At 35.9% G+C, this 15365-nt stretch overlaps 2 protein-coding genes across 6 annotated transcripts; both read left to right on the top strand.

The window, feature by feature from the left end:
• The first annotated feature begins 641 nt into the window (after nt 1-641).
• On the top strand, nt 642-5774 carry LOC307146433 (uncharacterized protein). 5 transcript variants are annotated; one of them, XM_079850422.1, is made up of 5 exons: nt 649-722; nt 2304-2371; nt 3136-3526; nt 3891-3959; nt 4049-5768. In XM_079850422.1, the coding sequence occupies exons 3-5, from the start codon at nt 3202-3204 to the stop codon at nt 4327-4329; spliced, it is 675 nt and encodes a 224-aa protein (XP_079706548.1). In that variant the 5' UTR covers nt 649-722; nt 2304-2371; nt 3136-3201; the 3' UTR covers nt 4330-5768. The 5 variants fall into 5 exon arrangements, with proteins under 5 accessions (XP_079706546.1, XP_079706548.1, XP_079706547.1 ...); XM_079850421.1 differs by having other exon boundaries at nt 654-722; nt 2352-2450; XM_079850423.1 differs by having other exon boundaries at nt 673-722; nt 2352-2371.
• A 747-nt stretch (nt 5775-6521) lies between these two features.
• csad (cysteine sulfinic acid decarboxylase) lies at nt 6522-15343 on the top strand. Its single transcript, XM_079850389.1, has 14 exons — nt 6522-6633; nt 8134-8264; nt 8618-8744; nt 8904-8994; nt 10032-10254; nt 10355-10434; nt 10520-10574; nt 12803-12919; nt 13078-13142; nt 13239-13320; nt 13713-13912; nt 14525-14576; nt 14679-14768; nt 14856-15343. The coding sequence occupies exons 1-14, from the start codon at nt 6618-6620 to the stop codon at nt 15027-15029; spliced, it is 1503 nt and encodes a 500-aa protein (XP_079706515.1). The 5' UTR covers nt 6522-6617; the 3' UTR covers nt 15030-15343.
• Nucleotides 15344-15365: the final 22 nt, after the last annotated feature.

Raw genomic sequence — 15365 nt, 5'->3', positions numbered from 1 at the left:
GACAAAATATCAAATGAAACATCAAATATGCATCATACACACTTTAGCCCTGAGCAAATTGTCCTCTTCCACAGAAATCAGAATTTATAATCAGAGGCTATATCAGGCAAAAGATGGTTATTATCATCTCTTTTTATTTTCTCTGCTAGTGCTATTTCGGCTAATAAATGTCAAATACTGAATATAGCCTACTTATTGCTGCCTATTTTCTATTTTATCTCAAATTATAGGCAAGGTAGAAATGTGTGCCAGGTCATAAGGCAGACATGAACAAAACATCTCTGAGACAGAGAGTAGTAATATATGCAATCACCAGTGGAGAACAAATTTCTTCATAGTAAACCAGTTCATTATTTTCTGTCTCAGCAGTTTATTATGATCACTTCCCTTAGGCTAGATTGACTAAAGTGCAGAAGTGTAGATGTTTCATCTCACTCCCATTCATGACTCATTTTAAAGTGGGTGAATCACAAATTCAGGGAAACTTTAAGTTCAGTATGTCAAATCTGTAGAATAGGATTAATTAGAATAAAAAAGAAGGAGCACTTGAGTTGTTGATAGTGAAAGTCTGCAGTCTGCAGACAGAAATAGCATTAGTTGTAGGTAAATGAATAACAATGCCTGTCCAGAAGGCGGCGGCAGCAGCACTAGATGTTTTATCAATATCATATTACATGCGGATGAAGTGTGGATGAGACATCGTTTCCCTCCGCCAAACTGAGGTAAACAAAACTGACTTTCGCGCTTAAATACTTTAGAAATGTTATTTCATTAACGTGTGTAGAGTACCCTTCGGTGATTTCTATTTCTCTGTGTAGATGAAAAAAGCGCTGGATTTCAAACTTTCAATTTGCTACAATAAAAGATAACCTGAAAACAATGTGACCGCGCGCAAATTTGCAACCCGTAACAATAACGCTGTTTTATTTTAAAACGGAAGTCGATCGGAACTGAACGCGCGTGCTGCATCAGTTCATGAAATGAGTATCTCTTTGTTCTTTTCCGTTTTTCGCGCGTCTTTTTGTTTCTCTAATGATGCGAGTGTCTGCAAGGTGTTTGTAATCGATATGCACTTGTAAATGAGGCAGTTTAGGCTATTCTGTTATTCCTGAGCAAACAAAGGCTCTACTAATTTAATAAAATGTGCGCCATCGTCGTTTATTGAATGTAAACAAAGATGACGCAGCTGTGATAGTGAAGCACTAAACTGGAAGTCCCCTACAGATAATGCAGAGGGAGATGCGCCATTCACACTTATACACCAACAATAAAAGAAACATTGCAGCATTATTCGATTAATGTGTGTGTATTCATCACGTGCATTTAGCCTTAAAATCTATAAACTATGTATACTTCATAATCTGGAAGTGATAACAAAGAGTAGGCTAGCCTTTGTGCGTTTTGTAAAAACAACTTGTCAATGGGAGGGACTCATGATGAAGATACACACACTTCCTTCAGCTCCACCAATGATGCTTCAGCTGCAATATAGGAGGTCATCTGTTGATCTGTTTTTTATATTGCTGCTTGTTGCCACAACACCAAGTTTTCTATTACACGATATATGCTATATTTTATTTGTTTCATCTTTCACTATATTATTGTAGTATTGTATTTTATTATTATTTATTCTATTTTTTGATATGTCTATTAGTGCAATGCCTCCATTTTCCCTAATGGGGATCAATAAAATATTCTCCTATCCTATCTATCAAGTCCTTTAGTTCTGAATTTTTCAGCATTTCATATAGGTAAAAATTGGGTAAGAACCATATGGGGAATAAATGATTCATTTTTTAAATAAATTTATGAACAGATCAGTGTTGGGTGTAGTGCATTACAAGTTGTGTAATCAGATTACTTTTTCAAGTAACTGAGTTACTTTTTCAAAATAAGTAACACACGTTACTTTGTTTTCCCATTTATTGACTGTCAGCTCTCCTGTCCCCATGTTGAGAGAAATCAGGAGTGTGTGCAGAGGTGTTGTGTGTGAACATGATGGTTATTGTAGTTCTAGACTAAATGTGAGCAGGCATTCACTCATCTCACTTACACAAAAATTCAGATTCAGTGTCCCTCAAAATGAATAAAAACGGGAATGCAAACTCAGAATTTTACGCAAACCTGCAATGATTAAGTATGGTAAATAATACAAATATGCTTTTTGTATTTAATTTCACTTTATTAAACTACGTCTTTGCTGCTGACCTTTGATGATCCAATTCAACCATACTAATAATAAAAAAATACTTTAGATAAACATCACATTGTGTTTTATTTTCTTTGTTTTTATTCATATTTAGTAAGAGTGTCAATCAACTTCTGCTTTGTCCTATTCTTCTGCGTTCCAGAACAGCAGCACAGCTGAAAGGTTTGTTTGAGTTGCGTCCTCTACTGTACAGACGTGATTTGCATTTCCTTCAGCCTGAGGCTTATTCATTTTACTCATGGTGAGAAAGGGCCCCGGTGAAAAAAATGCATTATGTTCCATAAAAAGTAACGCAATTAGGGTGCGTTCACACAAATGTACTAAAACCGGAAAGGTTTTTCCTCCGTATTTTTCGCATACAGATGACACCATTGTCAAAACAATCCCTGTTCAAATGGATTGCGAAAACGACTAAAAACGCTGTATTATTCATGCCAGGCCAGTAGTTGGCGATGTGACTTTGTAAAGAAACATGTAATACGCATGCGCATGACGACACAGTTTTCACAAATTCGCTTTTTTGTAGTTTACACAGAGACGATAACGGTATTGCTTTCTAAAACTTCCACTTTGAAACCCGTTTTCAGAAGTTTGTTTTCAGGCCCCAAAACGCCATTGTCGTGTAAATGAACAGCTTAAACGCATTTTTAGTTGAAAACTCCCTTAGTTACTTCTTAAGGGAGTAACAATATTGTAACGATTTACTTTTAAAAGTAACAGATATCATAACTGAGTTGTTTAAATAAAGAAAATGTAAATATTTATTTTGCTGATCCCATTTATTTGCATTTCTTACAGATGTTGATTAACCAGTAGGAAAAAGGATTTGAAATAATTTGCAGTAGTTAAAGTGTTGTGGTTGTTCATTTTTACATAATTATATATGTTTGTTTTTTAAAACAATTTAATTTCTGGTTTTGTTACAGCCTTAATCTTCGTTTTCAAAACCAGTGTAAAATCCAGGCTTTCACACTGACCAAGCACAAGAGGCAATGGATGGACCAGTAGATGGCACCAAGTTCATTCAGAAACACAAGCCAGATCTCCAGCAGGCCCTGATGGGAGATGCAGAGTTCCTGCTTCAGCTTTGCCATGCCCGTGGCATACTGTCCAATAACGAGTACAACAACATCAAAGACATTAACATACGTTCAAAGCAGGTACGGGACATCTTGGATTATGTGATTCACAAAGACAACAAGCATGCTCTGAGTTTCCTGAAATTGCTGAAAACGCAAGACATGCAAGAGACATTTCCTAAACTGCAATTCCTTCAAAAATTGCAAATCAACAAACGCAAGACACCAAATAACACAGGTATGATCTTATAAACCATCCGTTATCTACTATGAAGACATTAAGACTTATTGTAACGTGTCAAGTCGTTTATTTAGAATTTCAGCAGAAGATTATTTGTAACTACACTTTTTGTTTTAAATGAAAACTTACAGTATAACAAAAAAGTAAAAAACAAAAAGATTCACATTAAAGTAATAATAATTAAACAAAGACTGAAATAAATAAATAGAGAGAGAGGTTACTTTTTAATTTTTACTGTTATAGTAAAAAATACTGTCTTGCAATGATTTTTGAAAATTACATTTAATTAAATAAATGCCATCATTATGTATAAATATCTGCATAATCTATTAGTAATTTGAAAATGATGTTGGTTTATCAGAGACGACAGCCAAACGAAGGCATGAGGTGTTGGAAAACGACGTTCTACAGGAGCAGCTGTCTATAATCAGTGAGTCACATACACACTTCTGCTTTGCATCTTCTGTTCAGCTTCGTGTTCGCACGGCTGCATTACGTAACTTTGTTTTTTTTCCTCAGAGCCCAGGATGGTGAGTGAGAAGGAGATGATGAAGGTGGCCGGCTGTATTGGGAACAGCTGGAGGCAGGTGGGCATAATGGCACTAGGTATGAACACTACCACTCTTCAGCAGATCGAGGAGGATAACAAACTTCACCAAGAGCGGGTTTTCGCCATGCTGCGCAAATGGAGCATCCGTGAGAGGGACCAAGCCACAGCAGCTCGTCTCTATTCCCTCCTAACCCAAGAGGACAACGGCGTAGACCCCCGAAATATCAACTTCCTGATGGAAAACGACTGAGTCCACAGAGAGGACTGCATTTATGTAGCACTTCGCATGCGTACACATGCAAGCACACCACTAGAGGGAGCTATAACTGCTATTCAGTTATATTGAAGAATGTTTCATTCATTTTTGTGTTGGTTTGTTTAGTAAAAGCCATGAATAAGGTCTGCTAAAAGCTTGAAATAATATGGAAACAATTAAACGCAACAAGCTAAAATGCGGGTATTTCAAATAGTTTTCTTAAACCTTTTTTTAGGTTATTTGAAAATATGCTCAATTTTTTTTTTTAAATGAAATGCATAAATTATTTTTTTAAAGGGGCAGGACTGAATAAACTTAGACTTTTGAGTGTGGAAATTTGTTTGTTTTATTTTTTGTTATGGCATTATTATTACTTATTTGATCAAGTTACATTCCTACCTTTTAAATTGCACTTCACTGTGTGTGTGTGTGTGTGTGTGCTTTCTGGAATAGAATAATCTTTACCTAACAATATCAGGTGAGCCTGATTTGTACCGTAGCAATTCTACATTTCCTTTTTTTTATTTTCTTTTTTTTTTTTAGTAAATGAATGTGAAAGCTTTTATCTAAGTCTTAAAACTTGAACCGATTCCATGAACAGATAAGGAAGACTCATGTTTATGATGGAAATGTACAAAGATTTATGTTCCAATAGAGGCAGCTATCTGGCAACATAACGGCGACCTTCGCTCTCTCGGCAAGTATCACGTTATTTCACCCTGATGCATTTTCACCCTGATGCATTTTCACCCTTGTTCACCCTTGTTTTGCATGCCAAGCAGGTGATAGGATTGGAGGCGGAGCTTTGTACAATTCCATTGCACAGGCCAGTCATTAAACAGCGTCTAGTCCTTGCAGACTTCATGGAATCTTTTTTTATTTGATAGATTGCAACCTTATGTGGGAACATTCATGTCAAATTCTATCATGCTTGCATTAATTGGAATATTTCATGTGACTTTCTCCTGTGATTGTAATTTTATATTGATACTTTTTTTTTTTTTTTTTTTTTTTCTAAATCTTATTTCCATTTTGTAAATAATTGATCATGTTTCTGGTGTTGGGTTATTTTCAAGTAAATATTAATAAAGAGAACAAATCAATCATTATGATGAAAGCGTTTGAGGTTATTTTTTTGTTGTTGTTTTATAGCCTGTTTTATTGTGTAATTAAGATATTTGTCAGATTTACGGTATTGTGTTTATTGTTTTATAGGCTATAAAATCTGGCTCCTGGAAAGTTTTTTTTTTTTTTTTTTTTTTTTTTTTTTTGATTAATCTCTATCTCACCTGTCCCTCAGAATCTTTGTATCTCATTTACCTCTTTAATTTCATATTGATTCAGCTTTGATCATACAAGGTTTAGTTAACCCTGGATCATGTAAGGTTTCTTTTGTACGGACAAAACATTAAAAACTATATGGAATTGTAACAAAATTTATCATGAGGTTGATATCATTTTTTTAATTTAATTTCCAATTCCTTTTTATTTTTCAAAATGAGTATGAGCTGATGACACCGATGTAAATTGTGCATACAAATATTCACAAATATTCCATAGGAAACACTTTTTCTATAAGATAACAGTTTTTTTTTTTGAACCCTGTGACATTCCATTCCTCTCTTGTGAGTGAGTGTGTGTGGGATCATTGTGCAATCTGACAAACATACGTGGAGGGATATATCTTTATTTCATCAGCAAACTCAGTCTCATTTGAACTTAGAACAACACCCAGAGTTTGGAAGATGTTGAACGTTGTACCCCTGTTTTTCAGCATGTATTACCCAAATGAATGTGTGTGTGTCATTATATAACGTAAAGCTGTTGTACTGGTCATTATTATTGGTTGCTTGTGTGTGCGAGACAATTTTAGCACAGTAAATATATCTGGCCCCCTTATCAACTAAGATGCAGGACCCTGCCAATAAAACCAACCAATGGTTTCGCAGAAGGAAAGAATACTGGAGATATTTGTAGAAATCAAACAACCATAACAGCCATGAATAATTATGTTACTAAAATAATTGCATGCAACTGATAGCCTATCATAACTGGGTCTTTAGAAAGCTATTTTTTCTTTTTAAGTTAAAGATTGATTTTTTTTGTTGACACCCATATCACTCTAATCCAATTATAGGATGTCACTTGAATGACGAATCGGGCGTGTGCATCACGTATATGAAGGCATTAAACCACTGAGGGTCTCGAGGCATCCTAACGACATCAGATAGGCTACAGTAGAATTTCATGTGCTAAGTGCAGAAAGGACACGATAGACCACAATGAGTTCATCTAAAGGTGAGAAGTTGGATTGTTCTGTTTTGGATGCATGTATGCATAAAGTTTATCTTAAATTCACTAATTTCTTAGTTTTGCTGAATCGTGCGTTTCAAGCTGATGATGTAACACATGTCCGCGTGCAAAAGTTTCATTATAATTATAGAAGCAGGGGAAAAAGTTGCAGCTAAAGATATATGGGTTATTATGGCGAGCAGTCGATGAATGATGCATTGTTTAGAAACTATTGCATAAGTTGCAGGAATTGCTACGTGTCGCCCCTCTAGCACTTGCATCGACCACATTGGGATAATCAAGAACTTCATAAACAGGAAGAAATATTTTATTCCGCTATTTCTTAACAAAAATGGGGAAAAAGTTGCATATAACAGTTAAATATTTCTGTCTTTGAAACTTTTTACAGCTGTTGTGCTCTTTGGTGTCATATTTCCCAAAAGAAGAAAAAAATAATTGAGTCGTCGATGACGTTTTTCTCATAAAATATCGCGATTGCTACAGTGGAATTAATGCTGCCTTCACGTGCTATCACAATAATCACGACTTCAGAAGTCGGAAGTAGGAAATTTTCGATAACACGCGAAGGCAGCGATTTAACGATTTTATCACAGTGGAATTGATTACCGGAAGTGCTGGTCGAAGCAGTGTATCGATTCTTCCGGTTATATTTTATGCAGTCTAGTAAGCGGCGCTGCTTGGCAACCGTAAATAGCCACTAAAGGTTCATCTAAAGTGGGACTTCAGGTGAAGAAGGACAGACGCGTTTCATGTTCGATTGCCATTTAAACATAAAATACTCGAATTATGTATCATAATACAATAGGCTACAATGTAAAGAAATATACAATCATCCACATTTTTTATTGTGTCTTTTAAATTAAATAGATAATTAATAATAATAATAATGATAATCCTGATTAAACAATGTCCAAACTGGAAGATCTTGATCTTTTTAGCAGAGACATTAACCTAATTAAACTTTTTTTAAAGCAATTTTCCCCCATAAATAATTAGCATATGAAATACAAGCAATTTTCTTCAATTAAAAGTAACAAGAACTTGGAAATACTACAGACATTTTTAAAAAGCAAAATCCTTACAAAATATAATACAAAATGATTCAAAAAAACTTTTAAAAACAATTTTGTCGCTTTACAGAAAAAACGTTTTTGTAAATTTTAATTGAAGAAAAATGCTTTAAAAATGTTTTTCATTGTATTTAAATATATTTTGTCACTTTTTATAGAAGAAAATTGCTTTACCAAAATGTTTTTTGTAGTATTTAAACATATTTGCTTTAATTGTAAAATTGCTGTGCCGCAAAAAATGTAAACAATAATTTTGTTCAAAATACATTATCACATAGAAATTACATGAAATATATGTATGTATAATATATTTAATTATTTTTAATACGGTTAGCAAAACACCCATATATAATATTCGATTAACGCATATATTGGTTTATATTGTGATGGATGTACCTTTAAATGTGTTTCACAGCATATTTGAATGGCCATGCCAAACTGGAAGAATCAGACATGTACGAGTCTGATGGGAAGCTGTTCCTCACTGAGGCTTTCGAAGTGATTATGGAAGAGATACTTAACAAAGGAACTGACTTGAAGGAGAAGGTTGTCTTTTAAGAGTTTATCATTTCATTTAACAACTTCTGGGTGTTCCCTATCTTATCTTGTTTCTTCTGAGATGTTAATAGTCTTAAAGGGATAGTTCACCCAAAAATTCCAAACCTGTATGAATTTCCTTCTTCTGCTGAACACAAAAGAAGATATTTTGAAGAATATGGGTAACCAAGCAGTTGATGGACCCCATTGACTTCCATACTATGAAAAAATATATACTATGGAAGTCCAAAATAAAGAAATTCAAACAGGTTTGGAACAACTTGAGGGTGAGTAAATGATGACAGAATTGTCATTTTTGGATGAACTATCCCTTTAAGAACTGCTTGCCTTTGCATTCTCAGGTGTGTGAGTGGAAAGATCCAGATCAACTGAGAGCTCTTCTGGACCTCGAACTCAGAGAAAATGGAGAATCTCACAAGCAGTTAATGCAGAGGGTCCGAGATGTGGCGAGATACAGCGTTAAAACCTGTAGGTTGCATATGTTGGGATCGCATTCCCCCTATTTATTCATATTAGCTGTCGTCCTGCTTGGGTTTTTCAGTGGTTTATTCTGAAATGTTTACATTTGTTCCTCCCAAATCCTGAATATGTGGTTACATCCTCATCCAAAGCCTTTCTCCTTCACAGGTCATCCTCTGTTCTTCAATCAGCTGTTTGCTGGGGTGGACTACCATGCACTGACAGGACGGCTCCTCACTGAAACCCTCAACACCAGCCAGTACGTGTTCATGTTAATATGTTACAGTGAAAGTGCCATCGAAGGTTCTCAGGAGAGAGTTGTAAATGAGTCTATATGGCGTTTTATTAACTGAGGAGCGCATCAGTGTTAAACTTCCAGTAAATTGTTACACTGTTGCTGAAGTGTTCGGTTAAACCCTGTTGTAATCAGTAACTTATCAGAGCACTTGAAGTTATCAGATGACACAATTTGACAACAGCATGGAGCCACATAATCATATAGCCTGATCTAAAAAGTGTATTGATTAGAGATTGATGAAATTAGGGTCTGGAATTTTGAGATAATGCAAACAGTGCTGTTATCATTATCTAAAACTATATATCAGTGCTGTCAAATCGATTAATTGCATCTAACATAGAAGTTTGTGTTATATAATATATGTGTGTATACATTATATATATATGTAAGTATGTATGTGTGTGTGTGTCTGTATATAAATAAATATAAATATATACCCACACACACGGAGATACACACACACACATATATAATATAACATATATGTATATGTATAATATATTTTTTATACTCTGCTAAATGCAATGGTGATGGACAAAATTATATGTCAATGCTTTAGCATTCTCTCGCAAACGTTTTACGTTCCCCGAGAAACTTTGTGTTTGCTCGCAAAAGTTTTGTGTTCTTTGCGAGCGGACACAAACGTTTTGCAAGGGAATGCAAAGTTTCTTAGGGGGACACAAAACTTTAGAGTGGTGCGGGGATGATGTAAATTTGTAGGCCAATCGGCAGTTAGCATCACACTGGTTCCCTCAACAAAAACCCAATAGTTTTTTTTAATAGGGGTTTGGATTATCGCAAAAAGTAAGCTCTGTAATTAACAAATGTATATGATGCTTACAGATCATTTTCAGCAATAACCAACAGCAGCAGATCTATTCAAATTCTTAATAAATACTATAATAGTATATTAATGATACTAAAATAATACTAATACAAATGCATGTGCATATCATGCCTGACCAATACGCAGCGTACTCAGTGTGAAGTTGTTACAGATACACCTATGAAGTGGCTCCGGTGTTTGTCCTGATGGAGGAGGAAGTGCTCTATAAGCTCCGCTCTCTGATTGGCTGGTCAGAAGGAGATGGGATATTTTGTCCCGGAGGTTCCATTTCCAACATGTATGCCATGAACGTCGCACGATACTGGGCCTTCCCTCAAGTGAAGACAAAAGGCTTGTGGGCCACACCACGGATGGCTGTATTTACATCACGACAGGTACAAAGACAAGAATAACTTATTCTAATCTAATCTTAGATTTAATAGGGCACGTAAAGCAGTATTGTGTAATATTTTTTTCTTCTTCTTTTTTTTCCAGAGTCATTACTCAATGAAAAAAGCAGCTGCTTTTCTTGGTATCGGAACTGATAATGTTTTCATTGTACAAGTGGACGAGAGGTACAGGTTCTTATCTCTGACATATTTTGGAAAACCAGCGGTTCACTTTAAATTGTTAAAAAAAAGTTTCTTTGTTCCACCACAGTGGCAGCATGATACCTGAGGACCTGGAGGCTAAAATCGTGCAGGCGAAATCACAAGTAAATATTTAAATGATATGGTAAATGAATACATTTAATATAAGAACCATTTGAAAGTTGGGGATCAGTAAGCTGCTTTTATATTATTAAAAAAATCCAGTAAAAATGGTAATATTTTGAAATATTATTACAATTTAAAATAAACATTTCTATTTTAATATATTTTAAAATGTCAATTTAAAAAAAAAAAATTCAAAAAGCTCAATTTTCAGCATCATTACTCCAGTCTTCAGTGTCACATGATCCTTCAGAAATCATTTTAATATGCTTGGAGCATTTCTTCTTCTTATTGTTGTAAACTTTTTCTTCGTCGAAGCAGAGACCAGGAGACGTTGGGATATCTTTCAAGCAGAAGTTACTCTTTATTGAGAACTCGCTGTGCGTCGCTGTAGTCATCAAAGTCTAACTAAGGCTCAGCACAGTAGAGTTTATACCTTTCAATGGGGAGGGATTACATAGAGGCGGAGACAATCTGAACAAAGCATGCAAATGCAGTACAGGAGTCAGCCCTTTACCAGAAGTTCCCCAGCCCTGATCTCATCTGCATAACAGTGTCATTCAAGTGCATGGGCCCTATCTTGCACCCAGCGCAATTGACTTTGTACACAGACGCATGTATCATTCCTATTTTGCACCCGCACACAGCGGACTTTTCCCTCCACAGACGCACGTCGGTAAACTAGGAAATGCATTTGCGCTTCCGGGGGCGGTTCAGCGCAAAGAGGAGGCGTGTTCCGGCGCAAACGTTCCCTGGTGCTATTTTGCAGGTTTAGAAAACAATTCCGCCACTGACCAGGAAAAACCTAGTCTAAAGTCAGTGGCGTGTTGCGCATGTTATTCACATGCTATTTTAAGAGCGCATGCTTGGCCATAATCAATGTAGCGTGTGCACAACGCGCATGCACTTTGCTTCTCTCATCTACACACAGACGCAGCAGTTCTCATTTTTAGAAAACCATACATTATTACAAGGAAAAATATTACCACACGAGGGAAATCATTGTTGTGTCCATGAAGATGTGAAAAAATAGGCATAAATTATACGCCTGTTTAACCGAAGCTAATTTGGGTGGGTTTCTCCTATCCTCATACAATGTCACTTCTCTGTGTTTTACGGCCCTGACGAGAACGTCGGTCTCCTCGGCTGTGAATGCTCCTCGGCTGTGAACGCTCCTGGCGCGCGCCTGGCAAATCCGCCATTGTAATTAGCAATCCGCCATGGAACAAGCGCACCTGCTCTTAAAGGGAATGTGAGATGTCGCTCTGATTGGTTTATTTCACGTTACGCCCAAACCACTCCTATGAATAATGAAGCTACTTCAGACCAACCCATTTTAGATTTGCGTCGGGCGCAAGAGTCATTTATCCAGCCGGTATAATAGCAACAGCGCCCAAGACCCACCCACAAAGTTACTTGCGTTTCAGATCGTTAAAATAGGGCCCTGTATATGCTTATCCAATCAGCCTGACAGTATCGCCCATACCTTCACATTAACATAGAGACAAAGCCTTGAGCTTAACTTGGGACACTGCCCAGTGGTCAGGAGGTGCATAAAGACGAAAGGTTGATGCCAGACACCTGGGTTGCTTTACTTAATCTTCTTTGAATCTCATCATCTATACCTCAAAATGTTAAACACAATGTACAAAACTTTCTCAGTTTATATACTATTGTAAACAAACCTAGATTTAACATTTTATTGTAGTCCAACATTATCAATGTTGAAAATAACAGTATTAATTTTTACTGACCCCAAACGGTAGGGTATATAATAAAATGAATTATTATGGTTAACTGAAATATTGTGTATAATTGAGAACATAGTTCACTATAAACATGAAAACTCTGTGATGATCTATTATCTCATTCCAAACACGCATGACTTTCTACTTTCCGTGAAATTTAAATAGGAAGTGTTTTGCTGAACGTCCAAGCTGTTCTTTTGCATGAAGTGAAAGCAGACAGTGACCATAAAGTCTTCTGAAGACATGAGGAAGATCCCAAAATACACGTCTGCTTTCTTGATAAATGACAAAGAGCGGCGTGAACTTTACGCGAAACATCTCCTATTAAGTTCTGTGAAAGAAAAAAAAAGTCATACAGGCTTGGAACGACTTGAGAGTGAATACATGCTGACAGAATTTTTTTTTAAATTTTTGCATGAACTATCACTTTAAATATCCAAGAGTCAAAGGTTAATGGTGTTTGGCCAATGTGTCTTCCTCAGGATGCTGTTCCATTTTTTGTTAATGCCACAGCGGGTACCACAGTGCAGGGCGCCTTTGATCCTTTGAACCGCATTGCTGACATAAGTGAAAGAAACGGCATGTGGATGCATGTTGACGTAAGTGAAGCACGGTTACCTTATGCAACATCATTGCGCAACACATCTATATGCTTGTGGCCCCCACTTTAAAAGTATCCAGTTGTTTGCACTTAAAATATTCACATAGCATTGCTCCCTTTCCTAACTGGTACAATCTGGATCTCTCTCCTTTACAGGCCGCTTGGGGAGGAAGTGTGTTGTTTTCCAAAAAACACAGACATCTGGTTGCAGGACTAGAAAGGTTTGAGCTAGTAGAATGAGCCCTGGATAAAATGTGCTTTGAATAGAGAAATTGCCTGACTGAATAATTTAATATTTCTCTTTTTTTAACACTCAGAGCAAATTCCGTGACTTGGAACCCTCACAAAATGCTTCTAGCGGGCTTGCAGTGCTCTGCCATTTTGTTCAGAGATACCACGGTATGAAAGCTTGTGGAATGTAGCAATCCATCTCTCTTTTTTTTTTTTTTTGCGCAATTTTCCTACGGACAAAATTGCGATTGTTAACTCATGATTTCTGTTCTGTCTGTGCGCACCAATCTTGCACTTCTATCTCCTCCTCAACCAGACCACCTAGAGACTTCGGGTTTTCGGCATTATGTTAAGGAAGGTCTAATCTCGGGAACGCACAAAAAAAAAAAAAAAAAAAAAAAAAACATAAAAACATTTACTATCTCTTAGTGTTGTGATCCCATGACGTCAGAAAATTGCGCTAAAACACTCACTGAGTTTTTATTACTTGTTTTTTTACTTCTAAGCACATGCAAGTCAATTCATGCAATTCATTTTATCCACTGCGTCTCAATCTGTAGGATTTGCTAATGCACTGTCATAGTGCAAAAGCAACCTACTTGTTCCAGCAAGACAAGTTCTACGATACAAGTTTAGACACAGGAGACAAATCCATCCAGTGTGGCCGTAAGGTGGATTGTTTGAAGCTCTGGTTGATGTGGAAGGCAATAGGAACGCACGGTCTTTCAGAGCGAGTGGATAAGGCCTTTGCCCTCGCAAGGTATTTGATGCATCGGTTGGATGTTGTTGTTGAATCAATCTTTTTTTAATGTTGCATATTGTGGAACACTATTGACTTGTATGCATTGCAATAAATTATTAATAAATACAATACCATTAAAAAGGTTAGGGTTGGTAAGATTTTTTTAATCATTTTGAAAGAAGACTCTCAAAAATGCTCACAGAAGCTGCACTTATTTGAATCAAAAATACAGTACAAACTATTATATTTTGAAATATTATTACAGTTTAAAAACATTTTTTATATTCTAAAATGTCATTTATTCCTGTGATTTATCATTCATCCAGTCTTCAGTGTCACATGATCCTTCAGAAATCATTCTGATTTGCTGCACAAGAAACATTTATTATTATTATTGATGTAGAAAACAGTTGTGCTGCTGAGTATTTTTCTGAAAAACATTTTTTTTTTTATTAATATAAATTCAAAAGAACAGCATTTATTTGAATAAGAAACTGTTGAATAAAATAAAATAAAAGCATACATTTAAAAAAAAAAAAGTACTGACACTGAACTTTTGAATAAAACTGTAACAATTATTTAATATATTTATATGTATTTATTTTAATATATTATTTATATTTGCACCAGGTATTTAGTTGAAGAAATGGAGAAAAGGGACAATTTCCAGCTGGTCTGTAAGGTACAGTGTTGCACTGCATACAAACCTGAAACCGTATTCTTATGTTTATGTAAATACAATTCATGTTTATATATTTCTCTATGGTGTGTTTTTTTCCAATAGGGGCATTTTGTGAATGTTTGCTTTTGGTTCATTCCACCCAGTCTGAGAGGGAAAGAGAACAGTGTGGATTACCAGGAAAGGCTATCAAAGGTCAGCTTCGCTTAATTGTCGGTGTAGCAGAGAATTTAATTATTACACATTGAATTATTGCATGTCATTTTCAATGTACACCATCAGGTGGCGCCAGTCATCAAAGAGAGAATGATGAAGCGTGGAACAATGATGGTGGGATACCAGCCCATGGACGAACACGTCAACTTCTTCCGTATGGTTGTTGTTTCACCTCAGCTGACCACCAAGGACATGGATTTCTTCCTCGATGAGATGGAGAAACTAGGGAAGGACCTGTAATTAGTTTGAATATGAATGGTCTACCATTATCCCCTCTCATCCTGTCACTTTTAAATTTGCGATTATCTAAAGGTTGCTAAAACTCATTTTGACTTATAAATAGTGCATAATACTGACTTCATTGACAAAGCATGCAAAAATGTTTGCATCTACAGAAGTCATAAAGTGAATGAATCTCGTAGATTCTGGCCCACATACACTACCATGTAACACTACACTAAGTTTGGAATAATAGTTTTAATTAATAATTCATTTTTTAATGTTTTTTAAAGAAAATCATTATGCTCACCATGACTCCATTTATTTGATCAAAATGCAGTAAAAACTAATATTGTG

This window comes from Squalius cephalus, assembly GCF_949319135.1.
Source record: "Squalius cephalus genome assembly, chromosome: 18".
NCBI classification, from domain to species: Eukaryota; Metazoa; Chordata; class Actinopteri; order Cypriniformes; family Leuciscidae; genus Squalius; species Squalius cephalus.
This window is presented reverse-complemented; position numbering and strand designations above follow the sequence as displayed.

Bases quoted from the DNA above. Each gene is read 5' to 3' on its own strand.
- csad (XM_079850389.1), top strand. The intron at 8,995-10,031 runs GTACGTGTTCAT...AAGTTGTTACAG, and splicing joins GAAACCCTCAACACCAGCCA to ATACACCTATGAAGTGGCTC. The intron at 12,920-13,077 runs GTAAGTGAAGCA...TCTCCTTTACAG, and splicing joins GCATGTGGATGCATGTTGAC to GCCGCTTGGGGAGGAAGTGT.
- LOC307146433 (XM_079850420.1), top strand. From the start codon at position 3,202: ATGGATGGACCAGTAGATGGCACCAAGTTCATTCAGAAACACAAGCCA. The intron at 3,527-3,890 runs GTATGATCTTAT...TTGGTTTATCAG, and splicing joins CAAGACACCAAATAACACAG to AGACGACAGCCAAACGAAGG. The intron at 3,960-4,048 runs GTGAGTCACATA...TTTTTTCCTCAG, and splicing joins GGAGCAGCTGTCTATAATCA to AGCCCAGGATGGTGAGTGAG.